Source organism: Carettochelys insculpta, chromosome 12, assembly GCF_033958435.1.
Source record: "Carettochelys insculpta isolate YL-2023 chromosome 12, ASM3395843v1, whole genome shotgun sequence".
NCBI classification, from domain to species: domain Eukaryota; kingdom Metazoa; phylum Chordata; order Testudines; family Carettochelyidae; genus Carettochelys; species Carettochelys insculpta.
Genome location: NC_134148.1, coordinates 40,834,833 through 40,861,703, shown reverse-complemented (window position 1 = coordinate 40,861,703; position 26,871 = coordinate 40,834,833). Strand labels below are relative to the sequence as shown.

Sequence of the window (26,871 nt, the reverse complement as noted above, 5' to 3'; positions counted from 1 at the left end):
AAGTACCCAATGTTATTTTTTTTGTCATTGCCCTGATGCTTTCATTAAATGAATTTGTTATGACTTACGGTTATATGGTCAAACAGAGTCAAAGTAACAGATTCTCCATCAACTGTAGTAGAAATAATTCTGTTCTGACAATGGTGGAGAGAACCAGGTTTCCACACACAACTGCCATCAGACTGACAGGAGATGACCAAACCCTCCTTGTTTTTCAGGTAAGCTGCCCCTTTAATGCCATACCTGATGTATATAAAATGAAAATATACATGTTTTGAGAAATAGTATTATAGCACTATTAAGAACCATCACTGATTTTAATGATGCTAACCAGCTTGACACTAAAGCAGAAAGATTTAATGGATGTAAGCAGTACAGAATAGGAATGCCCTGGCTCCTGACCATAATGCTCCATAACTTTCCAGGTACATTGACATTTGAGTGCAAGGGAAGTTATCAAGCATGGACTTGTATGTTAAATGCCCCACTTTTGAAGAGAGCCCCTGTCCCCTTTGCCATCCTGTAGGAACTTTTTTGCATTTCAGATTCAAGGGCTAGAAAGCCTTTGGGCCTAAATTTAAAAAAAAAAAAAATTCTAATCCATCTTCCAACAACAAACTATGCTATTGTCAGCCACTATTCCCAAGAACCCCTAGTTTTCACTAATACTGCATCGTCCGATAACTCATTTCTATACCAACTGCAAGCTCTAACTTACCTTGGTACAAAAACAAGTACACCATTTGTTCGTATGGAGTAAATAACACCATCTACTATACAGCGCTCATCTGTTTCTGGGACTTTGTCTTTGAAATACATACACTGGAAAAGCTCAGTAGATTGTTTCTGGGCTTGTTGTGCAGCCTGTCAAAAGAATGCCCCCATAAAAAGACTTTAGAAGAATATTAAAATATTCCAAAACAAGCTTTCAGTAGACTCTGAGATACATGTACTTGAGTTGCGTGTAATGCAAGTGAGTGGCAGGGAAACTGACCAGTGCTGCTGCACTGGTCAGTTCCCAGGCTCCTGTCAAGGGCAGCAGGCAAAGGCTGCTACAACTGACAGAAGAGGTTTCCTTGCCCCTCACAGGAGTGGAGAAATGGGTCTGGTCAGGAGCAGCAGCCTGACTCTCTCAGCAGCTGAAAGTCAGGCATCTCAGCTGCTGCCACCAACAGGAGCAGGGAAACTGACCAGGGCTGCAAACCTGGTCATTTTCCTGGCTCCAGCAGTGGAGGGGAGGAGGGAACCAGGCAGGAAAACCTGTCAGGGGCAGCAGCAGCCAAGAGTCAGACTACTGGCCCTGAGCAGAGCAGGAAACCAGACAGCTGGCTGCCCAACACACACAGGAGGCAGGAAACTGACCAGTACTGGCTCCCCTGAGTTGTGCGAATTTTGACATACACTGGGTTGCACAAAAATGGGGGTCTGCTGTATTTGACTTCAATAATCATGTGTCTCTAGAAAGGTCATTCTACTATTACACTTTTGAAAAAAAAAAAAGCTTCAAGGAAATCTTACATACAGTACAAACTATAAAGTCTTTATCACTGTTTGGGGGGGGGGGGGGGGGGACAACCCAATTATTCATTTATAATTTTCATATCTTTCTGTTGTAGATACCTTAGACCAAAGCGTATTCAAAAACTAAATGCCTTAAGATAGACAGCTTTGCAAAAGTTAACCATCAGTTACAGTGCAAACATACACAAAGTACATCTGAAACACGCTGTCATGTACAGGCCTGAGCAGGCTACATTTAACACTCAACTGAAAAATGGAGTGTTAAACTACAAATAAAAGAATGGAGTTTTAATCAACCCAAAGTAGCAGTAAGCCCTCCTATAACATCTGCAACAAAACCTGCACACACCTCCATGGGTATCCTGATCCATACCCTCTATCGATACTGTTCAAGCCCCCTGATCCTATACATACTTATAAGCAGTACCCCCCCCACCTTTTTTTTTCTTTTTACAAACAGTGCTGGTACTCAGCTAGCTCCCTGCCCCTCCCCTTCAGCCAATCCCATTGTTGGGGCTGCATAGGTACTAGCACTCAGTACCAGCAAATACCAGCACAGAAAAGCAATTTATAGGTGGCATACCTCATCCCAGGCACTAAATATGGGACTGAATTTACACTATCACTACATACTCAAATTAACTCATACAGGGAAAAAAAATGGGTACATGTCTGATCTCTCAGTCCTCAAAGGAAATTTGCACATCATCATCAAAAGATGAAACTTTGAACTTGAACTCATAACTACTAGACACCAAAACCAGGGACATAAAGACACTGGATTTATGGCTTATTAAAATTATTTTTTTTTATACAGAAGTGCTAACTGTCCACTTCACCTTGAATGGTCTCTTACAACATGTTAATTCCTTATCTTCCATCCTTGTATTTAATGGACAGAGTAAGTCTCCCAGACCTGAAGAAGAGCTTGATATAAGCACACAAGTTTTCCCAACAGAAGGTGGTCCAATAAAAGATGTTCTCTCACCCACCTTGTCTCTTCATTGAAACACTGTTAGGCCTGTGTTAACTCTCCAGCAGTAAAGCTCAATTTAGGATTTGTCTACATTTGGGGCACTGCACCTGTGCCCCCATACCACTTCAGCATAGACAGTCACTAAAGCCACAGGAGCTGTTCTCCTGTCAACGTAGTTAATCTGCCTTCCCCATGGGTCATGGCTAGGTAGAGGTAAGAACTCTTTCATCACTCTTGCAACAGCCACAGTGCAGGTTAGGTAACCATAGTTAAAACATCTCAGGGGAGTGGATTTTTCACATCCCTGAGAGAGACAGCTATGCCAATGTAACTTCCCAGTTTAGGCCAGCCCTAATGTCACGTCTGCACTATGATCTTTGATCAATGCAAGTTATGTAGGCATAAAACTGCCAGAGTTAGTATATGGCTTGTGTGCAGGCATAGTTGGCTTCCTACAGTAGCACTGCATGGACTCAACTGGAGTGCTTGTGTGGGCGTACAGCGCAGTGCTCGGCTAGGTGTGCAGTTCACCACTCTAGTGCCCTGTCTTTTGGCAATGCATGTGGAATAGTGAGTTGTGTGGTGGGGGACTGGGAGCCAGAAGTCAACTTCTGAGTGTGCAACTATCCTCATCCCACCATATTATCTATAGCCCATAGTTTTTAAAAAAAAAAAAAAAAAAAAAAATCCCATGAATCTTTATAGGTCTCCTTGTCTGCAAACCCTGAAAACCATAGAGCCTGCATTGCCATTAAGCACAGGATACATGATATGGTATTCACAGAGTAGTAAAAATAAAACAATAGGGAACATTACTTGGAGGACAGACTACTGTGGAACATAGCATGAACCAATTCAAGGGTGGTGGCATTCATAGAGCAGCAAGAGTGCTGCTTCTGGACCTGAGAAAAGATGCTGACTGGTGGAAATCACACTGTAATGCAGGCTAGGGATGATAAGCAATGACTACAGCACTTAACAGTCGCCAGGATGCGTTCCAGGATCTGTGTGTTGTGCTCAGACCAGCCCTTCAACACAGGACACCAAAATGTGAGCTGCCCTGACAGAGTGAGCAGTGATGGCACTGTGGAAATTTGCAAGGTCAGGTTGTTACCAATCAGTGGAAAATCATTTTGGAGTTGAAAAATCCATTGCAAGGGCTGTTGTCATGGAAGTGTGCAGGACTATAAAATGTCTTGCCACACTGGACTGAAACTTAGTGTTCAGGACATAGTGGCTATATTTGGAGTACTCAAACTGTGCAGTTCCTTTATTTTCACACAACAGTGTTGCTGGTTGCTGTCATGCCCCTTCTGCATTCACAAAGTCATCTGCTCATAGATGTCCACCATTTTACAGACAGTCCGTATCTGTATTTGCATAGCTGCTTCATTATACAGATGGAGGAGATTCCATATTTCCTATATATTCCAAGCCAGAGTTCAAGCACACAATGGAGAGCTGCTAGGTGCACTCACAAAGCTGTATAATTGGATGAAGGCATTTCAGATATTTGTGGTGTTTTAAAGGGGAGGGGAACCCAGTCTCCAGGGCCCCTGGCCAGAGAAGTTCACAATTATGACCAAGTCACTATTGGGCACTGTAAGACAACTGCTGGAGGACATTTCGGGTTGACATAAATAACACTGTGTCTGCTCTCCCACTGTATTGATCTTGGTACACAAACCATAGATCAATGCTGTATCAGGAGGCAGTATTACTTCATCACTGTAATGAGACACATTGGTGGTGCACATTTAAGTGTAGTCACATGCACAACTAGGTCACTGGTCTAGCCTTGTAGTGTATACCAGGCCCCTTTAAGCACATAAGGGCTTTTAAAGAGGCAGGATGAAATTAGTATGAAAATTGTATTTAAATTATGATTTACTTGGGGTGGCAAAATCCATATCAGATCCCTTTCCTTTATCTTGGCAGAGAGAAGCCACTATTGCCAACCCTACTTCCATCATGAGCAAGGGATAAGAAGAATTGGCAAGTGGACCAGGTCTGTACAATGGAGCAGAAGCTAAGTACAGAGGGTTATGTTCACAAAGTGACTCAGGAGTCCCTGGTTCCAGCAAGCTCTTTTTTATTTATTTTTAGCACATTAAAGTACATTGGGAACCTTTAGTGCACACCAGCATGGTCTCCAAAGGGACTGATCAATGCCCATTTGTGAATGTTAGAAATTACAGCCTTACAGTGAGCATTTCCTTATTATATAGACAAGACCTTTGTCTACTTCTCATGCGTCACTGCACACGCAAGAGCTTTAAACCTTTGCATGCCTAGTTGTATATTTTCCTGTTTTGCCTAAGTGTAAGATTTAATGACAATTTAAAGTTTTACTTGTATTCTTTGGATTACTGTCTCATTTTACACTGATTTAATTATGTTTGATATTATTTAATTAAGACCACCTTTACTATGTTTTACTGTAGCACCCGGAGGCTCCCAATAAGAATCAGGGCTCATCGCGCAAGGTGCTGTTCAAACACATCAAAGACATAACGGATGTCCATCTTACCCTGTTTCTGGTGTTGATGTGTTTGCACAACTCCTCAAGATCTTTGTTGCTGAACAAATTTCTCGTAACATCTATTTTAGTATCTTTTAAAGTAGCAGCCATTAGCAGTCTGTGGACGACAACATCAGCATATCTTCTAATTGGAGAAGTAAAATGCGTATACTTATCTAGGGCCAGTCCTAAGACAAAGGGAGACAATGATGACAAGAAGAGAGTAATTAGCCTCCCTCCCACCCCCACTGAGTGTAAAAAAAAAAAAGATACATGGAAGTGTGTGTTTGCTTGCACGCACGCGCACACACACGGACCAAAACTACTGTACCATAATGATGAAATTCTTCTTCAGGATGAGAGCCAGTTGAGAAGTACAGTGCATTAGACATTGCCTGAGTAGCCATGGACCGCAGTAGTTTATTCACAATTGGATCTAATGGATCATCTGCTTTATCCAGAGATTCAGCCAGGGCTTTATTAGACCTACAAAAATTACAAATTAACATAATTATGCTGTCCCTGAACATTAATCATATAATTAAAAAGAGCAAGGCAGTACACATTCAAGTAATAAATAATCAGGTTGCATTTTGCTTAGTCATTAAAACCAAAAACTGTAGCAGCACCTCTGCCCTAGAACACTGTTCTTATTTAAAAATGCCAGATTCTGTTTTATTATGCTTCCTCTTTTGCATGCCGTGTGAGGGCCAGGCAGGATTGGAGCTTGAACAGTACTCTTATTCTTAAATCCTTGGGCTTATCGAGTATTGTAAAATGGATGGAGGAGCTGGTTTCACTCACTCTACAAGCACTGGTCTGTAGAGCTGGCCACACAAAGCAGGAGGACTAAGCTGCACCCCAACCAAATGGATGTAGTTGTGGGTGGTGCGCACACACTGCCAGGAGTGCTAGAAAGGATGCCTGTTAAGCTTCCCTTGGAATTGCACTAGTAAATACCACAGCCTTCACAGGTACAACCTTTCCTTAAATTTTAAATACTAACACATATTCCATTCAATCTCCTTTACTTAACAAAGGCAATCTCTCAGGTTGCTATCAGAGGAGTGAGGGAGCAACCAAAGCTATAAGTCTTAAAAATCAGCGTAAACATAATTTAGTCCTTCCACACTGACAGAACAGAATGTATGGACCCATTTACATCCATCTGACCTACCATGTATCGTAGGCCACAGAACCTTACCCACATACTCCTGTAACAGGCTCATAACCTATCTTAATTTACCCACTTCAAGTTACAGAGACTCCACCATTTACTCTAGTTCAAACCAGCAAGTGACTTGTGGCTCATGCTGCAAAAGAAGGAGAAAATCCCCAGCATCTCTGCCAGTCTCAGCAGGGGGAAAATTCCTTCCTGACTCCAAATACAGTGATCAATTAGATTCTGGCAGTGTGGGGGAGATCTACCAGGCAGACACTTGAGAAAGAAGCCTCAGTAGTAACTCAGAGCCCTCCCCCATCTCATCTCCGCCCATTGTGGGATATCTGCTAATAGTATTTTAAGATGGGCCACATGGCATTTTAGGCAAATCTCATTATTCCATCTCCTATCAGCCTTAGTCTTAAAACAATTTGTTTTTTTGCTGCCACTATTCCCTTAGGAAGGCTGTTCCAGATTATTCAGGTAACACCTATTCCAGGAGTCAGCAGCCTTTCCAAGGCAGAGTGCTGAAATTTGATCTTTCAATCTCTATGTATGATCTGAGTGCCAGTGATACTCTTAAAAGTCACTAATCGTCCTACTTACAAAGCTTCATTAATAAATGAAGATGCAGAGCTTTACCATTTACATGGTGATTGTAGCATTAGCTGGTCTTTTTGTTAATCCACAAGCAGCATGGCTTTGAGCAAGCTCCCAGCTGCATGGGGGAGGAGGGGTGGGGCGGAGCTCCTGCCTCACATACTGATGAAAATTGGCTCATATGCCATTCTTTGTACCTGTGCCAGGGATTGCTGACCCCTGATCTATTCCCTCAGTTAAAATGGCAACATCCAGTTCACAAATGGACTATACTGAAATGGCAAGTTACTTCAGAAGTGCTATGAAACATTAATTAAAATAATGTTAATCATAATTTATACATGCTTGTCTAAGGTAGAACAGTTAACCATGTATTTCACTCAGAACGCTTACAAAAATTTAAGAGAAGTGAAAGGTACCGTGTGTCTATTGAAAAGCCTTTGGCACTGGCACATTCTAGAAGCTCAGAAAAAAACTCTTGACGTGGTGGAGGATGTTGGCGCAGCAAGGCGTGGTGAGGAAAGTTCTCCCAAATTATCTTTGCCACCCAGTGGTTAGCAAGGATCATACATTCAGCAACAGTCTCGTGCACCTCCAGGGGCTGCTTAGGAATTAGATCATGAATGTTCTTTTTATCATCCAGCTGCACTCTTACTTCCACACCTTCTAGCTCGAGAGCACCACAGCTGTCACGTTTAGCCCGAACATGTCGCGCAACATCAGTCAGTTTTCCTATTGCCCAGATCAGTTCTTCCAGCTTCTGTTGTCTAGTTCTCTCATCCAGTTCTTTGAGTTCTAGGATATCAGCAGCAACACTTAGGTCACCATCTAATAACCCCTGTGCTACCTCATAGACCAGTTTGTATGAGGACCGAATGATGGTTCTGTTGTACCAGACTCTCAGGATTTCATAGGAATTTTTATCTAGCTCCCACATGACACTGACAGCATACCTTAAAAATAAAAATCCTCAGTTAATCTATTTATAGCCTCTTCCAGTTTTCATAAAATGTAACTTTGAAAGATGCCAACATGTGAGAAGACTACAGGCTCCATTTTAATTTTTGCATTAAGGGCTCTATCATTTTACTTCAAGAAACAAATGGGGTCAGAAGTACCACTCATTCCTAAACTTACCTTTCAGCCCTGAAGACAACATAGCCAATACATGGTTCCCAGCCTTTTCCAGATGGGGACCCATTCTCACGATTCAGGAAGACTTGGTGACCCAGGGCAATTAAAAAACGGGGGAGGGAGGGAGAGCAGTGCCACAACTAGCTAATTTTGTGCCTGAGGCAAGAATATAAAATCATACCCCCTCATGTTTATATATTCCTAGTAGTTATTTCATAGAAAATGGAAAATACATTAACAACAACACGATGTTTGTTATAGTTAATTATGATTTTATTATTATAGTTGATCTGAGTTGCAGTGCGGGAAAGACCCTCATCCCCAAACCAGCCTCCCCTGTGCCCCCAGCTTAAACCCCACATTCAGAGGCTGGAGGAGCTTGGGGGAGTCACACTCAGGCTGGGGGGAGTCAGACTCAGGCTGCAGGGGCTGGGGGAGTCACACTCAGGAGCTGAGGGGAGATACAAACAAAAAAAAATGAAAACTGACAGATCAGCTACATAGAACAGAAAGGGGGGTGCTAAAGGAGGGAAGGGATAAGGGGGCCAAAAATTACTTATTGCACAAATCTATTAAGTTGCTTGCCTTGGATGGCTACGACTATCTAAGGTGGAGAAGCTGTCTTTGTAATGTGTAATTGCTTCTCTATTGATGGAGATAGCTGCTGGATGTGGCAGCATTAGGGAGTTGCAAATGGCTTCATGCAGCTGCAAGCTGTTGGTGACCCTTAAATCTAATCACGACCCATGTTTCTTCTTCAATGGCTTCTACTTCCAAGAAATACAACCACCTTTGTTTTCATAAGTGCAGTTGTACTATAATGTTTTAATTTACTTTGAAGGCCCCCTCAGTGAAATGTAATGTTATGTAGTGGTACTTGTCAATATTTTATAGTGCTATTTCTTATTGGATCAGGTGATTGTTACCTGGATAGAACAGTTATTACTGTAGCTCTTTAGATGTGTTGTCCACATGGATTCCATGCTTAGTGTGCACATGCCTCATTCATACATGCATGGATTCTTCCAGCCAACAATGTCCATTGAAGAAATGCATACACCCTATCTGTTCTTGCACCACCCAATCTGAGGGAATAAAGTGTGGAATGGTCTAGCCATCCCTCAGTTCCGTCACCATACAAAATCCCAGAGGATTCTGTCGTAACATGGAAGGAGAGTGGGTCACAGAATCCACATGGACAACACATCTCCAAAGACCACAGTCACTGTGAGGTAATCCTCTTTTCTTTGAGCAGTTGCCCCCATGGATCCCACTCTTTGTGAGCTCAAGAGATTGGGGTGGAATCTTGGTTTACCCAGGCACTAATGGAGAGGAACTGTAGTTAGCACTGTCCTTCCTTACACTTGCATCAATGAAAATGTTTACACCTGTGTAAGTCTTTGTAGGACAAGGGTCTAGGTCAGTTCTTTCACAGGTAAGAATAGGGATTTATTTTAAGTGTATGCAACTCTCTAACTTGATTAAAAAATGCCAATACCCCATATGCACATTAACTTACACCTCCAAAGTAAGTAACGAATAACTAAGTACAGATTGCACCTCCCTGGTCCAGTATGGTTGGGACCTCACAGGTCCCAAACAACAGAATTTGCTGGATCAGGGGAGATCCAGGGATTCTGCCCCAGGCAGCCACAGCCTTCTGCTCCCCCAGGACTCCAGGCTCCCCGGGCTGCTATGGGGTTCTGGCTTCCTTAGCCACACAGCCACAGCCCCACACTGGAGCAGGTGCTTGCAGCAGGCGCTCTGGCCCCAGCCATGTGCTGTGGTGTGGACTCCATTCCCAGCCCACGTTGCAGAAGGCATCTCGTCCCCACTGTGCTGCAGTGAGGACTTTTTCTCTTGCTGCAGCCAGGCTGCTGGCCACTCCTGTGGCCCCAGCTGGGACTCCCTGGTCTTGCAATATTCATGACCCGGCAGGACCCCTGATGTTGCTGGACGAGAGTGTACCAGATTTAAGAGGTGCACATTTTATGTATTTTCTAATAAATTATTCCTGTGATGCTATATAACAAAGACACCATACTAGAGGCCCAACTTAAATGTATACCCCAAATAAAAAAACACAGTAAGAGACCTAACAAAGAACCACTATGGCTAAACAGCCATGTTAAAAAGGCAGTGAGAGAGAAAAGGGCAGCTTTTAAAAAGTGGAAGTCAAATCCTAGTGAGGAAAATAGAAAGGAACATAAACACTCCCAAATTAAGTGTCATAATGTAATAAGAAAAGCCAAAAAAGATTTTGAGGAACAGCTAGCCAAAAATTCAAAAAATGATAGTAAAATGTTTTTTAAATACATTAGAAGCAGGAACCCCGCTAAAAAAGCAGTGGGGCCCTTGGACGATAAAGATATAAAAGGAGCGATCAAGGAAGACAGTACCATTGCGGAGTGATTAAATGATTTCTTTGCTTCAGTCTTCACAGCTGAGGATGTTACAGAGGTTCCTAAATCTGAGCCAGCCTTTTTAGGTGACAAATCTGAGGAACTCACTCAGATTGAAGTGACATTAGAGGAGGTTTTGGAGTTAATTGATAAGCTGAATAGTAACAAGTCTCCAGGACCAGACGGTATTCACCCAAGGGTTCTGAGAGAACTCAAATGTGAAATTGCGGAGTTATCAACAGTGGTTTGTAACCTATCCTTTAAATCCACTTTGGTACCAAATGACTGGAAGATGGCCAATATAACGCCAATATTTAAAAAAGGCTCTAGAGGAGACCCTGGCAATTATAGACCGATAAGTTTAACATCAGTACCAGGCAAATTAGTAGAAACACTAGTAAAGAATAAAATTGCAAGGCACGTAGAAGAGCACGAATTGTTGGGCAAAAGTCAGCATGGTTTCTGCAGAGGGAAGTCGTGTCTAACTAATCTATTAGAATTCTTTGAAGGGGTTAATAAACATGCGGCCAAGGGGCACCCAGTGGACATAATATACCTAGATTTCCAGAAAGCCTTTGACACGGTCCCACACCAAAGGCTTTTATGTAAATTAGGTGGTCATGGGATAGGAGGAAAGATCCTTTCATGGATCGGGAATTGGTTAAAAGACAGAAAACAAAGGGTGGGAATAAATGGTAAATTTTCACAATGGAGGAGGGTAACTAGTGGTGTTCCCCAGGGGTCAGTCCTGGGACCGATCCTGTTCAACTTGTTCATCAATGATCTAGAAAATGAGGTAAGCAGTCAGGTGGCAAAGTTTGCAGATGACACCAAGTTGTTCAGGACAGTCAAAACCAAAACAGATTGTGAAGAACTACAAAATGGCAAATGAAATTTAATGTGGGTAAGTGTAAGGTAATGCACGTTGGAAAAAATAACCCAAATTACACGTACTACATGATGGGGTCAAATTTAGCTACGACAGATCAGGAAAGGGATCTTGGAGTTATAGTGGATAGTTCTCTGAAGACATCCACGCAGTGTGCAGCGGCAGTTAGTAAGGCAAATAGGATGTTAGGAATTATTAAAAAAGGGATCGATAATAAGACAAAAGATATCATACTTCCCCTATATAAAACTATGGTACGCCCACATCTTGAGTACTGCGTGCAGATGTGGTCTCCTCACCTCAAAAAAGATATATTGGCATTAGAAAAGGTTCAGAAAAGGGCGACTAAGATGATTAGGGGCTTGGAACGGGTCCCATATGGGGAGAGGCTAGAGAGACTGGGACTTTTCAGTCTGGAAAAGAGGCGATTGAGGGGCTATATGATAGAGGTATATAAAATCATGAATGGTGTGGAGAAAGTGAATATAGAAAAATTATTTACCTTTTCCCATAATACAAGAACTAGGGGACACCAAATGAAATTGATGGGTAGTAGGTTCAAAACTAATAAAAGGAAATTTTTCTTCACACAGCGCACAGTCAACCTGTGGAACTCCTTGCCCGAGGAGGCTGTGAAGGCCAGGACTCTATTAGGGTTTAAAAAAGAGCTTGATAAATTTTTGCAGGTTAGGTCCATAAATGGCTATTAGCCAGGGATAAAGTATGGTGCCCTAGCCTTCAGAACAAGGGCAGGAGATGGATGGCAGGAGATAAATCACTTGATCATTGTCTTCTGTTCTCCTTCTCTGGGGCACCTGGCATTGGCCACCGTCGGCAGATGGGATGCTGGGCTGGATGGACCTTTGGTCTGACCCAGTATGGCCATTCTTATGTTCTTAATGACTGGTTATACGAGCACAGTCACCATGGGTACCAAGTTGAAATAATTCTTACACAAAGTATGTCATGTAAGGCATCAATGGAAAAGTCAGGATCTGCTAAGTATGATTATCGTGTTTATATGCATGTACCATCGTTTTATCTGAAGTTATTAATATTTGCTATGTGCTTGTATCTTAAACCTATGTTGCATTCCTGAATGATATCCTCCAGACAGAGTCACATCAAGGCTAGACAGCTATGTGCCAATGTCCCATAAGAACCCACCAGTCTCACAGAAGGGCCACTGAAGAAACTCAGTCCACCCAGACAGCTCTTCCTGAGGAGGTCTTAGACAGCGAGGAGCCAATGGTCACCTCTTTTAATTCAGCAAACCATGTAAGGGCATGTGATATGCTCATGCATCCCTGCACTCCATCTTGGGCCAGTAATTTTCAAGGCACCTGGCCTATGGGCTTTGTTTGGGACAATAAACTTCTGTGAGGATAGAAACATATACAAGACCTCTGAGGACACCACCCCCATTTTGCCTCTTTCTTTTACTGATTCTCTGGCCTACAGATTTACAGCTTAAAGGATCATCTTTGACAATAGACTGAGGATCTTCCAGCCTTCTGGAAGTTACCAGAGAGATTCTACAAGCCAGCAGCCTATTCCCATCACTGCAACCAACCTGATATAAGGATTTTGCAATAATTTGTATATATATGATTCCTTAATCATTCAGAAGTCTTCTCTTTTAATGAATAAGGCTTTAGTTAGTTTCCTAAGGATTGTCTTGCAGTGTGATAGCTGGGTAAGATCTGAAATACATATAGATCTGTGAATAAGTGTTTGATGCTTTAGGATTAGTAAGAACCTCACATATGGGCTACAGTTACACTACAGCAATCTGTCAACAGAAGTGACTGCTAGAAGAGATTTCTTGACAAAATTTCTGTCAACAGAGTGAGGCCACACACAAAAGCCAACCAGCAGAGTGCTCCACTCTATCAACAGAGCGGCTGGGCTGCCCAGCCACTCTCCCAGCAAAATAGGCAACAGGAAGCACAGCAGACAGGGCTGCCCATTGTTCTGGATGCCCCGTCTGTTGAGAGAAGCCAGCCTCCCCGCCCCGAGCATCCACGTAGAACCTTTCAACAAAAGGCACTCTCTTATCTGGGAGAGGCAGAAGATTGTTGGCAAATGTGCTGGGTTTTGTTAAGATACTATCAGCAAATCCCATTTTGTGCATGGACGGTCCATTAGTTTTGTCAACAAAACCGGCATTTTCCTGGTAAAACTTGTGTAAAACTTGTGTAATCATAGCCATGGTGAATAAGATTTTCAGTAACCTCTCACCATATTAGAGCCGTCCTGTGGCACCTTATAGACTAACAGAAAAGTTTAGAGCATGAGCTTTCGTGAGTTAACTCACTTCTTCAGATGCTGGTCCTGGAAATCTGCAAGGCCAGGTATAAATAGGCCAGAGCAAGGCTGGAGATAACAAGGTTAGCTCAGTCAGGAAGGTTGAGTTGTATTGTCATCAGTAGATCTGGAGGTGTGAACTCCAAGAGAGGGGAAGTTCACGCCTCCAGATCTACTGATGACAATACAACTCAACCTTCCTGACTGAGCTAACCTCGTTATCCTCAGCCTTGCTTCTGGCCTATTTATACCTGGCCTTGCAGATTTCCAGGACCAGCATCTGAAGAAGTGAGTTGACTCACGAAAGCTCATGCTCTAAACTTCTCTGTTAGTCTATAAGGTGCCACAGGACCCTTCGTTGCTGCTACAGATCCAGACTAACACGGCTACCCCTCTGATACATATTAGAGCCGTTTATCTGGATGGGTTACAACTGCTGGAATGCCTAAATGAAACTGTTTGACTTCTGGTTAACCAGTGTGGTATTGCAGAAGCTCTTTCGTTACTGGCTTGGTGAATCTAATCATAGAATAAACCACAAGTTTGGGAGGATTGTCTGTTCTGTTTCTTGCAGTCTGCCCTGAGAATGGCAATCATGAGCCCCTTCCACAAGCCCTTATTAGTTTTATGGAATTAATCTCACTACACTTGGGATATTTACATACACAATCCCAAACATGTCAGTAGTGGAATTTTGTACAAGGTATGTACTCGGATAGCTGTTCATAATAATAATAAAGTTATGTGTGTATCCCTCATGCATCAGTAGATCATTTTTAGTTGTAAGTATTAAAAAAAAATCATACCTGTCAACTCTGCTAAGAAGAGAGCACAAGTCAGCACTCAGAATGGAAGGCAGCATATCATAACGCCGATCAGCAAAATAATAGGTTACTGCCCTGAAGAGAAAATACGTTTATTGTACTCTTCCCAGGGACATATGCATGCACATCTCTCAGGCAGTTTGCAACATAAGCACAACTGCAGCATAACAAGATACAAATGTCAGCATGATTTCAAAAGGTTAGTTTTACACAAAGCACACCAGGGCAGTAATACAATCAAGTACAGTAAACATTCATACACAAATTATGGGCTCAGTCCTGCTTCCCTCATGCAATTTCAATTTGGCATTGTGAGTTCACAGGGAATTCAGGGCTAAAGCATATACAGTCAGCTAAAAACAAAACATTATTAATAGACTGTACCATAAAACTTTATGACTATAAAGTTTATATAAGCCTGCATTACATAAAGCAATACATTTATTAATAAGAACTGTGTTTGAATATTTTAATTTCAAAATAACAGCAAGAACAGAAAAGGACAGACATATCTGGTGTAAATTAAAATTCAATTGCCCAAAGGCCCAGGCTATTTGAAAAAGCCCAGATGGGCCTGCCTGCTGCCATAGTACTGTCAATTTGGAGGGCCAAACCCTTTTAAATTGCCTGGGTAGTTGAAGCTCCCACATGCAGGAGGCTAGCCTGCAGCTCCACCCCTTGCTCCTTGATCTCTGATGATACGGTAAGAAAGAATGGACTTAACTTGCAGTAAGTGAGGTTTGGTTGGACAGTAGAAAAAAATCTGCTAACTGTCAGGGTGGTTAAACACTGGAATAAATTGCCTAGGGAGACTGTGGAATCACCATGTTTGGAGATACTTAAGAGCAGAGGAGATAAACATCTATCAGGGATGATCTAAGATGGTACTTGGGGTTCCGCTGTGAGGGCAGGAGACTGGACTTGATGACCTCTTAAGGTCCTTTCCAGTTCAAGTATTCTAAGATTCTGTGATTCAGAGCATTCTTGAGACTGCAATACCCACCTGAGGAAGTGAGAAAACAAATCAACAGAGCCAGACATGTGCCACGAAGCCTCCTACTACTGGACAAGCCCAAGAGAGAAACCAACAGAACACCACTAGCCATCACCTACAGTCCTCAGCTAAAACCTCTACAGCGCATCATCAGGGATTTACAACCCATCCTGGACAATGATCCCCCACTTTCACAGGCCTTGGGAGGCAGACCTATCATTGCTCACAGACAACCTGCCAACCTAAAACAAATCCTAACAAGCAACTATACACCGCACCACAGTCACTCTATCTCAAGGACCCATCCATGCAACAAACCTTGTTGCCAGCTCTGCCCACATATACACACCAGCAACATCATCACAGGACCTAACCGGATCAGCCACACCACCGTGGGCTCATTCAGCTGCACATCTACCAATGTAATTTATGCCATCATGTGCCAGCAATGCCCCTCTGCCATATACATCGGACAAACTGGACAGTCTCTACGTAAAAGAATAAATGCACACAAATCAGACATCAGAAATGGCAATATACAAAAACCCATAGGAGAGCACTTCAATCTCCCAGGACACATAGTAGCAGATTTAAAAGTAGCTATCCTGCAGCAAAGAAATTTCAAGACCAGACTCCAAAGAGAAATTGCTGAGCTACAATTCATCTGCAAATTCAATACCCTCAGCTCAGGATTAAACAAACAAAGACTGTGAATGGCTGGCTAAATACAAAAGCAGCTTCCCCTCTCTTGGAGTTCACACCTCCAGATCTACTGATGACAATACAACTCAGCCTGCCTGACTGAGCTAACCTCGTTATCCCCAGCCTTGCTCTGGCCTATTTATACCTGGCCTTGCAGATTTCCAGGACCAGCATCTGAAGAAGTGAGTTAACTCACGAAAGCTCATGCTCTAAACTTTTCTGTTAGTCTATAAGGTGCCACAGGACCCTTCGTTGCTGCTATGATTCTGTCTGCACCCTCACCCCATGATCAGAGCTTGGAGACCCTCTGTCCTCCTCCCCCATGTGTCCCCACCTTTGGAAAGGAGGTGGAAGAGGTGAGATGATGATAAACACAGGGAATAGGTGCAGGTGAGTGAGATAAGGCAAGGGTAGGGAGTTTGGAGAATCCAAGTCCCAGCAGGGCTGCCTGTCAGGCAGGGAACGAAAATTCAGACTAGGCAGCTGCAGCGGGACTGCTGCTAATGTCTGGGAGATAGGACTTTCCCACAGCCACAGACTGGGCTGTGGTGGACAGGCTGCACAGGTGGAGGTGTGCCAAGATTTCTGGCAAGTTGCTAGCATTTTCGAGTATGGAAGGATGCAGCTATGTGGGAGTGATCTTATGGATAAAATATAGCAATCAAAGGTGAAAAGAAACAGATCTGTCATTTTATTTTGATTGGTGTGACTTTAACAAGTTTCTTTCATCGTATGTACTCCATCTTAGGTTTTGTCTACATTTCTAAAATTAAAGCGCAGCTGCAGCGAATGACCACAGCAAGAGCACTGGGAGGGAGCTGTATGTAAACCACCACGAGAGGAGTAGGTAACAGCACTGCGAGCACCGGCACTTCACAGAGCTATAACTTGCTGCACTCAGGGCATGTGTGTGTGGTCCTTTTCTCACCCGAGCCAGAAGGCTGCAGCACAGTGAAGTGGCTGTGTAAACTTAGCCTTAGATACTTTTTCAACAAATAGTTATGCATGTGGAAGGCTCCCATGCAGAGGCATTTGGAGGTTTGGGGCTTTAGTGAATGAACAGTGGAGCAAAAGCATGTGGACAGGCCTAACTCATGACATTTTCGTGGTCACATTTCAAAAATAGTTTACATAGAAAGTGTTAATGGCTCAATGTAGGAAAGAAATGGGTTCTTTTAACAACATAATTCTTTTGGAGTTTTGTAGATATCTGAAAACTGGTATTAAATTATTTTTAAATACCCTGTGTTACTAATTAATACATGGGACCATTGTTAAGAACTGGAAGAACTTTATACCATAGATCCAGTTTGTTTGTTTGGCCTTTCAATTAGAGTTGATAGATATTAGATAAACGATTTCCATTCAGTTTTAAAATTTGTTTGGGGGAGAGGTATAGGAAACCATTAAAGCCGTATCTTTACTAGACTTCAAAACATGACTGAGAAAGGCACGTTTTATGGATAAAAAAGGAAACAAGGCTAGTCAAAAGGGATTCCTTCCTCACAGCTCTGCTCCCTCCAAGCCAGCAGCAGCTTCCAGTGAATATTTTTGCAGCAGCTGAACCTAGTGAAGGTGACACCTTTACTTGAAGGAAAAAAAAAAAAAACACCAAGAAGTCCTGTGGCACCTTACAGACTAACAGATTTTTTGGAGTGTAAGCTTTCATGGGCAAAGACCCACTTTGTCAGATGCATTAGTAAATCTGTTAATCTACAAGGTGCCACAGGACTTCTCATTCTTTTTGTGGATACAGATTAACAGGGCTACTTTTCTGTTCTTGTTTATTTTTAAACTGGTTTTGATGTCAGTTTCTCTTTAGAATAGCAATAGACTTCCCACATTCAATAATCTCTTTACATTGTTTAAGAAAGCCTCACTACAAACTCCAAGCTCCCCTTCCTTTCACAATCTGCTTTACATTTTCCATTGTAAATGAAACTCACCTTGCTCTGGCTTCAATGTCAGTGTAGGAATTTCTTGGCACAAAATGGGTTACATCTGCAATATGGACACCTAGCTCCAGGTTACCGTTGGCTAATGCTCTTATGGACAATGCATCATCCACATCTTCACAGCCTTTGGGGTCAATGCTGAATACTAAATGTGTATCCCTCAAGTCTATGCGCTTTAATTCCTCCTCTGGATTTACCTTCCATGGATTGTTGGAGGTATTGAAAGGCATCTCACACATCTGTACAAAGAGTATTGGCGATCAATTTTATAAATTTTCTACATAGAGGTTACAAACTTGACTTAAAATTCCTTCTTTTTTCTCGTACAATGCCAGAAGTATCAGTATCTTCTACTGGATTGTGATTCTTATACTCAGAAAAAATACATCTTTGAAACACATTCCTTCTTTGAACTATCCAAGTTTTTCCTTCATAGTTACCTTGCAAGGAAGATTAATGTCCTCATGCTTTAATATGGTAATCTCCCAAGTGACCTTTTGAGGTGACTCACATCACAGATCTGGTAACTATCAATTATTAATTTTATCTTTTCCATATCTGTTTATGTCAGTGAGTTGATAAAAGTACACAATAGACAAAAACAAAACACTTTCCTTCGACAACAGGTCTCTGATCCAACTGAAATCAATGGGAATGGTGAAATACACTACAATAGGAGCAGGAACTGGTATTAGGAACACCTCATATTAAAGACAGAACTATTTAAAATTCCAGACAGAATGACTACATTGCAGCAGAGATTCTCAATTTCTGCACAGTGGGAAGCACATTTTAACAGAGAGACCATCCCAAACCACTTTCTCTATGATCTGAAACTGTATAATATGTTTGGGGCAACTATAGCAATTGCCCAGGTGGAAAAGTAGCCTTAGGAAAGTACCATGTTTTTTCAGAAACTGGAAACAGGTGTGATGAGACATAGTACCATGTGATCAGCCAGCTCTCTTCAAACCATCAGTGGATTTCTTTCTTTGAGACAACACATTTTGGGAATCACAGTGTTAAAGAGTGCAAAGAATCACAAAAAAATCAAACCTGGGCTTCTGAGAAAGGGGCAACAGAAATGCTGTTCTCCACCACAATAGCAGCAGTTTCTACTTCAAGATCTCCTATTCGTCCTAAAACTCGTACAAAATGTCCATTTGGATAAACAGATGTTGACTCCCAAGAATCAATGCGCACAACAACTCTACAGTTCTGCAGTAAGAAAACAACATGTTAGGGCAGCAGTGCATTACTGAAAAACAATCAACATAATCCAAAGACACTGTCAACCATAAAAAGAAATAAAATACACAAATACGTATTGAAGGAGACTATGCATTATCGCATTCATAAGCATTTAATAACAGAATCTACATTTTTAAATTAAAGATCAGGAAGGCATGAGAATTCGATATCTATTATGTTTGATGATGCAGCTCTGTGGCGCCTTTCACATGTAGCCTGGAGATAATTTTATTGATCCTACTTAAACCTCGTACATGCAGGTCTCATCATAGACTGCCAGTGACTCCTGTTCTGACCTGTTTGCTCAAGTTCTTTGGGATCAACTCCAGTCCACTGGAGACTGCTCTTCAGATCATCTTTATACAGATGACCCTTCTTTCCTTTGCCTGGACTCAGCTTCCTGTACAAGATCTATTTTGGGGAAACTATGGTTTTCCATTCTAATGACGTCTGGTCTACCTACATCTAGCTCACACTAGCATCTCCTTAATGTTGGTTGTGTTTGCTCTCTGCAAGACCTTGATATTGATCACTTGGCGTAGGTATATAGGCATTGATAAGAGTGACATGCCATAAAGGATTCAGAGGACACTGAAGATTCATGAACTGTTCATTCAGGCCAAAAGGGGGAGGTCAGGAAGTTGTGTCATGAAAAATATTCTTATTGCAAATCCAACTCCACAGATGTGGTCTGCAGCAGGATCCTCTGCTTTTCCTTACCAAATGAAAGTGTAATTGCCTCCTAGTTCACTTACGGAAACTTACCCATCCAATTCAGTCACTGTGCTGTAATATCATTATTGTAGCAGGCAAGTTCAATGAAAACAAGAGCTGTTCTTCTCTCTGGCCTTCACCATCTACAAGCCTCCACCTACAAGGGTGTGGACATTCTGTGCTTCTAGAATGAGGTTTTTCTTCTCTCCTGTATTTGGAACACTGATCTGTCACTCACAGGAGTTGGGCCATATATTATGAGGCAGGGAATGTGTAGACCACTCTTTATAGCTGATTCCTTTAGAAAAGGGTGATCTCTGCTATCCTAAAAATGTTCAGATGCCGAGGATACCCCTGAATGTCCGTGCTGCTCCAGGGATGGAGCTGAATGGCCATTAATCCCAAGGCTACTTATGTGCAAGACTGTGGCTACAACCGTCCTTAGTCATCTGTACCCATCACTTTGCCATGCCCCAACCATTGCAGGACTTGGATGAATGATACAATGTTAATGATGATGAGATTTGATCAGATGACATTAATGGGACAAGATTTGTAAGAAAAGCCATGTGGGAATTTTTCGAGTGAGAAAGCCGTTCCACAGGGAAAGTCCTCCTCTTTCAGACCCGGGAGCCAAATTCCAGGGGCACAAATAAACATTGTAGCTGGGAACTTTAGCTGCAGTGAGTGTCCAGGACATCCTCAGGGCCTTGTCATGCTCTCTACACCCCACAACACCACTACTGAATTGCTTTCATGGCCACTGAATCCTTCCACCCACTCTGCCAGAACACACTTCACATGCTAGGAAAAAGGCAGTTTCCCTATCTTGCTGTGGGCAAAACACCCATTGGCTACCCTCACACTTGGGTTAGCTCATTCACTGAAGGCCTTTACCAGGCCACTGTTGCATGCAAACTATTTGGAACCACACAAGTGCTGGGTGTAGTTGGGGACAAAAGCATGACAGGTTCCTCCAAAAGAGGCGCTACTCCTCCCTACTATCCCCCAGACACCCCATATTGAGATATACAATGCAGAAGTAGCACTCATATTATTTACCTGCAGTGCCTCAGCCTGCTGTGTATTGATCCTGATTTTGGGAATTCTGTAATCCCAAGGTGTAACAAGGATCTTCTGGGCATTTTTACCCTGAGACTGACTCTCTTCCTTGGATGGAAACGTGACCACATAATCTCGCCAATTCTTCTGAATGATTCCAACAACTCTGCCTTTGAAAGAGAAATACCTTTGGCCAGACATCAAATAAGCCAACAGTGCCCCAATTTTTCCTGGCTTCCCTCCCTGCACACCAGTAACTGAGTCTACTTGCACCTCTCTTCCGTTACGGCACAGACGAAGCTTCCTCAGCAGAAGAGGTGGAGGTGGGGAAGAAATGGGAACGGAAGAGGAGCTGGGGCTACAGACAGAGCAGACATGAGGGTGAAGAGGAATGACGGCAGAGCAGGGAGTGCAATGCAGCTCCAGCTAGGACCAGAACTGGGCAGCAGATGGAGTTCCAGCTGAGCAATCCTTGTGAGGGCTGGCCCAGCCCGTCATGCACCTCCCTAAATGCTCCTCGGTGCTACCCACACCTCCTACACACACGTGCGCATGCCCCTCAGTCTGGGGATCACTAGATCAGACAGGAATGGTAAAAAGTATGCAGGAGGATTGGTGGAGTCATCACTCTACAGCATGAACTTGTGTGTCCACAAGTCAATACTAGGATTGCTAACAAGATCTGATATGCAAGCAGGTGACTAATGAGCTTTAGACTGTGGATAGATGAGTACCGACTTGCTCTGAATGCTATAAATGTGTTTTAATCAAAATCAATACTAATGATGTTGTTCAATTACAAGTTTATCATACACCAAAACTTATATATCCAGACTGTAATGAGCTAAATTTAAATATCATCATTCATCCCAAAGGACACCAATATGCTTTACAGACTAAAACTGATTGTCCATAAACTATCCAAGGAATTCCTCTTAATTCATCTTTGAAATGCAGCCAAGTCTGGAGTGGAAGGTTGTAACTGCTGAACAGTCAACATCAAAATCATTCGACATTTAGGACAGGAAGAAAAGAAAACATCTCCCCAAACCTGAACTCTGACCTAAACAAACTTAATATCTCTTACTGGTAGATATAAGTTTAGTCGTAGGGCAAAATTTCCAAAAGTGCCTAAGAGATTCGGGAGACTAGATCTTTTGGCTTTCAGAGGGAAATAGGCACTTAAATCACTTAGTTGCTTTTGAAAATTTTACCTGTAATGTTACTTTGACCATAGATGTTTTGTGTTTGAATGTGCTTAGGCAGAATTGGGACCAGTGTGCACCATGAGGGCTTCTATCAGAATTGAGAAGTGTTACGCTGTGAAGAAAGAAACTGCGTGTCTGGGTAGTAAAATATGCAAGATACAATCATTCAGACCAATTTCATCTCAACCAGTAATAGTATTTAGTGACTGTGTTGTTGGTGAATGCATTTGAGAAAGCGTAAATCTAAAGTGGGTTATTTTGGTGGGACTATTATAGGATAGGCTGACAGCCCTGCCTGCTACTACAATCAACCAATGCCTTCCATCGTAAAATTTTCATTGACTTGTAAATTTGTCAAACTAACCCTTTTTAGCTGAATGTCAGTTGTCTCACCTAATTTAATTATTTTTGGAAAATTTAGGCCCAAAATGGTTCAGCCACTTCCAAGAATACAGATAGGGAAAAATATGTTCTGAATGAGATATTGGATTATAGCATGGGTGTCCAACCTTTTGGCTTGCCTGGGCCACATTGAGTGAAGAGGAATTATCTTGGGCCGCATATAAAATATAGTTAAGGTATATAAATCACATAATAATGTTAAAAGTTTACAATCTTGTGGGGCCGCATTACTAGCTGTCCAGGGCTGCATGCGGCCCGTGGGCTGGACACGCCTGGATTACAGGAAGGAAAAGGATGTTCTCATTGCTAAGGGAGTTAAATACTGCCCTGGAGAACTGGATTCCGTCTAAGTTTTTGCCACAGAATTCCTAAATTATGCTTGTGAAGTCATATAAGCCACATTTTTCACAGATGGTCACTGACTGGATGGTCCCTGACTGGAGACCCTGGTTTGCAGTGAAGGGGAGCTGGGCTTTGAACATATCATCATATAGAATACTAAAATATCTGAAAAATCAATTCCTAAGTGTCTCAAATTTGGCACCCAAATTAAAGAATATGTTTGACCCTAGGGTCTGTATGCCTTATTCCTTCCATTGTAAAACAGGGATAATACTCCTCTTTATCTCACAGATATGTTGGGAAAACAACTTCCTTAATATTGTGAAAGACAAACGTGCGTTCTCAGAGCCAATGAGTTTTCAGAGGAGAGTTTGAATAAAGTGCAATAAATAAGGCACAGAGCCACACCATAAACAATGAAAAGATACTGAACGGCTGCTTATGTAATGAGCACCATCCATTTGGTGCACCAGAAGAGGATCCCATGTAAAAAAATACGTGATTGCATACTGTAGTACATACGCACAACTAGGCTGATTACAAGTTGCACAGAACACCTTAATTCTGCCATTTCCTAACTTTTGAGTGCTTGGCTTTGCAACCTGAATAATGGTTTTTGTTTGTAGCTTTGTGCATGTAATGTACAAATCTTGTTTATTACTATGAATACCTGATGATTAAAAATGGAAATTTGTGAAAGGCAGTACTCTGTACTGATTGAACCTTTCTAGTCCAATACATTTGGTGCCAGACCAGAGAATCTGCCAAACCAAGGAGTTGAATATTGTAAAGGTCGGGGTGGCCAACCTTTTTGCATTGGGGCCACATGACAATTTGTGTGTTTTGGAGGCCGAACACAAAATGGCCCAAACCCGCCCCATTCTCCCCATCCTCAAGCTTAACCTTCTCAGCCCTAAACCTGCTCCCCATCCTCAGGCTTAATCCCTCTCAGCCCCAAACCTGTTCCGCAACCCCAGGCTTAACCCCTCTCAGCCCCATACTCACGTAGGCCGGCTTCGGTCAAATTGCACTGCTGCTGTGGGAAAAGGCTTCATGGGCCAGATAAAAAGGCTTTGACACATGTTGGCCACCCTGGTCTAGGATCATTACCAACACTTCCACTTCTTACTGGGCTCTTAGAAGTCATTTAGGGGTAAATTACAGCTAAATAGCAGCAAAGAACACTGAGAGCCAGGACTGGTGGCTGGAAACAAAGTTTATGGGACTGTGGAAAACTTGTCCATGATAAATGGACATGCAGTGAACTAAAGTCATGCCAGACCAGAGAGAGTCAACCTGTATAACCATAAGCATAATGCAGTCCTGTAAAATGAGCTTTTACTTTACCTGTGGGCATAGGTTCACTGGAGGTTTCACCTGGTGCCTTTTCTTCAGTATCATTCTCACAAAGGGCAGCAGCTCTTCCTTTCCATTCATGCTGGGGTAACAACTCTACAGCTACTACATCACCATGGATTGCACGGTTCCGAGCTTTGGTACCATGAATAAGTATATCACTTTGGAGATCTAGGTTTAAAGTGAAAATAAAATAGACTATATATACCTGCAAATTCACACATCTTCTGTGGCGGCTATTTTTTTTTAACTGAAACAATAGTTTGCAATAATCTGGCAGTTTGTATATGACTGCTTCCAAGAAAGATTGTTGGCAAGTACCAGTGCTACATTGTCAGGAGGAATCTTTCTTCAGTTTTTTTTTCTTAATTAACATATCAAGCATTTTAATATTTGCAGTGTTGGACAAAACAGTCATATTATCATCAGCACACAATGACCCATGCTTTCTTCCAGCAAACATTTGTGCACATGCTTAACTTTAATCATTTGAGCAGTCTCATTGAAGCCACAGTTAAGCACACACGAGTGTTCACCCAAGGAAGTCAGGGTTAGGCCAAACCATTTAGCAGGACAAACAGAGCCACCATCCATTAAACTGTAGAATATGAAAGAAGGGGAGGCTGAAATACAGACTATTATTCAAAGGGATATAGGTAGAGAAGTTTTCAGAGTCCTGAGCGCATGAAGAAAATCTGATCAGCACAATTTCTCATACTTTCTCTCTCCACTGTCCTGCTGACTGAGTTGATACAACTTCCTGCAGAGAACCTGGAAACATGGTTCCTAAGCTGGAAAGAGTCACTACAGGTTGAAACTCCCAAAACCAGCTGGGGAGCCCAGCAGACCTTGTGTCTCTGACCAGAGACACAGCCAGCTGGAGCTGTCCTCCACAGGGCCAGGGCTGCGCCTGGTGCCTGCTGAGGTGGGGCCATACTGACAGTCTGGCCTGGTGCTCCACCAGGCACCTGTGGGGCTGGGACTGCAGCAGCAGCCCAGTCAGGGTGGGAGCCAGTCTCTGCAGGGCCAGGGCCGGAGCCAGCAACCCAGCCCATGACAGAGATAACCACCAGCCTCAAAAGCCAGACTGGCAGCCCGGTTGGGCCTGAGCCAGCACCATGTGGCCTTAGCTGTGGTGACATCTAGAGCCAGCACCCGTGGGACCTGGGCCATGTCTGGCAGCCTGGCCAGGGCTGGCGCGATATCCACAGCCAGCAGCCTGAGGTGGCCAGGTCAGTGTCAGCTCAGCAGGGACCAAAGCACAGGCAAGGTAAGGGGGTCTGGAGGCTGTATTCGGATGGGGGTGGAAGAGAGAGAGAAGGCAGAAGACTGGTCGGCCAGAGCAAGAGACCTCCCTTCATCTGGCAAATTCCCTCATTTGAGACTAGTCAGGTCCCGAGAGTGCCAGATGAACGAGGTGGAACCTGTAGAAGTCACTCAAACTAATCTTTAAATGTAGCATTTTACTGAAAACATCTTCACCTGTTTCTTTATTGCTTGCCCCTTGAAGTCGAACAAAAGCTTCCATTTGTGCTCTGTGCTTATTGACATTGAGGACACCCTAAAATAAAGTAATAGTCACTGTAATGAATAGATGCAACTACAGGGGGAAAAGGAATCTCTACACCCCAAGAATGACCAACTTCATGTATATTTAATGTTCTTGCATCTTAAAAATGTATTATCATTTTCACACGATATTTAGAACAAGGCTCTTTCTTCTTGTGGGGAGCACACTAAACAGAAGAATGGGAATACTGAATTCTTGAGCAAAGCATTCTTTCTAGATGGTTTTGTTACTGTAACACTGATGAAAGTTATGAAGACTACAGTTCTCTTTTTATCCATGGAGCAGGTAGACCACAAGCAGAGGCAGTGCAAATTTACACACATGGCATGGCCCACAACCTTGATTTAGAGGTGCCTTCTCAAAGACAAAAAATTCCATCTCTCTGCTTATTCTAGTCTTGCCTTTCTGCTGAGGTTTCCATTAAAGGTACCATGTTACTGCCTCTTATGATGAGTTTTTTTTATTTTTCGAGATACAGACATTTGTCCACTAACAGGTGAATGTATGCCAATAAGCAGCTATAAGATGGTAATGAACTCTGACTGCTAATGGTGTGAACTGGATTTAAACAGACAACCCAGAGATGAGAGATTATATATCTTCAAACTGTAACTGCATTTTTAAAAATTAGACCTGCTGCTTCTAAACACAGCCTCTAATTTCCCAACACGTCTGTGAATCCTGTGTTAACAAAATGATTTTTAAAGATCAGTTGAAGATTAGCACCAACAGGTGCCAATCTTGTATTTTTTATGGTAAAGGGGCCACTGCATGCAACATCAAGCCTGGAAATTGAAGAAAAAATTTTAAGAATTTTCAACCTTATCTTCTGATGAACTTTTTCATTGTATTTGAGAGGAAAGGGACAGGAATGAAAAGATTCTGAGTTTACTTGTTATCTACCTCATATTCCCTCTTTGTGCATTATACTCCTTCCCATCTCTTCTGTCCCTGTTGCTTATATGTTTTCTTTCCAGTC

At 42.5% G+C, this 26,871-nt stretch overlaps 1 protein-coding gene across 4 annotated transcripts in view; it reads right to left on the bottom strand.

The window, feature by feature from the left end:
- Nucleotides 1-26,871, bottom strand: part of DIS3L (DIS3 like exosome 3'-5' exoribonuclease) — a 44,878-nt gene that overhangs the window by 2,251 nt on the left and 15,756 nt on the right. For 2 of the 4 annotated variants that reach the window (XM_075006389.1, XM_075006390.1), the window contains 11 exons: nucleotides 25,805-25,883; nucleotides 24,314-24,493; nucleotides 21,015-21,184; nucleotides 19,044-19,205; nucleotides 17,979-18,226; nucleotides 14,319-14,411; nucleotides 7,200-7,733; nucleotides 5,350-5,504; nucleotides 5,028-5,206; nucleotides 719-864; nucleotides 69-243 (listed from right to left, as the gene is read on the bottom strand). In XM_075006389.1, the coding sequence (XP_074862490.1) occupies nucleotides 69-243; nucleotides 719-864; nucleotides 5,028-5,206; nucleotides 5,350-5,504; nucleotides 7,200-7,733; nucleotides 14,319-14,411; nucleotides 17,979-18,226; nucleotides 19,044-19,205; nucleotides 21,015-21,184; nucleotides 24,314-24,493; nucleotides 25,805-25,883 (2,121 nt within the window). Of the gene's footprint in view, nucleotides 1-68; nucleotides 244-718; nucleotides 865-5,027; nucleotides 5,207-5,349; nucleotides 5,505-7,199; nucleotides 7,734-14,318; nucleotides 14,412-17,978; nucleotides 18,227-19,043; nucleotides 19,206-21,014; nucleotides 21,185-24,313; nucleotides 24,494-25,804; nucleotides 25,884-26,871 lie in introns of those variants that run through there. The other 2 variants (XM_075006391.1, XM_075006392.1) reach the window with 2 other exon arrangements.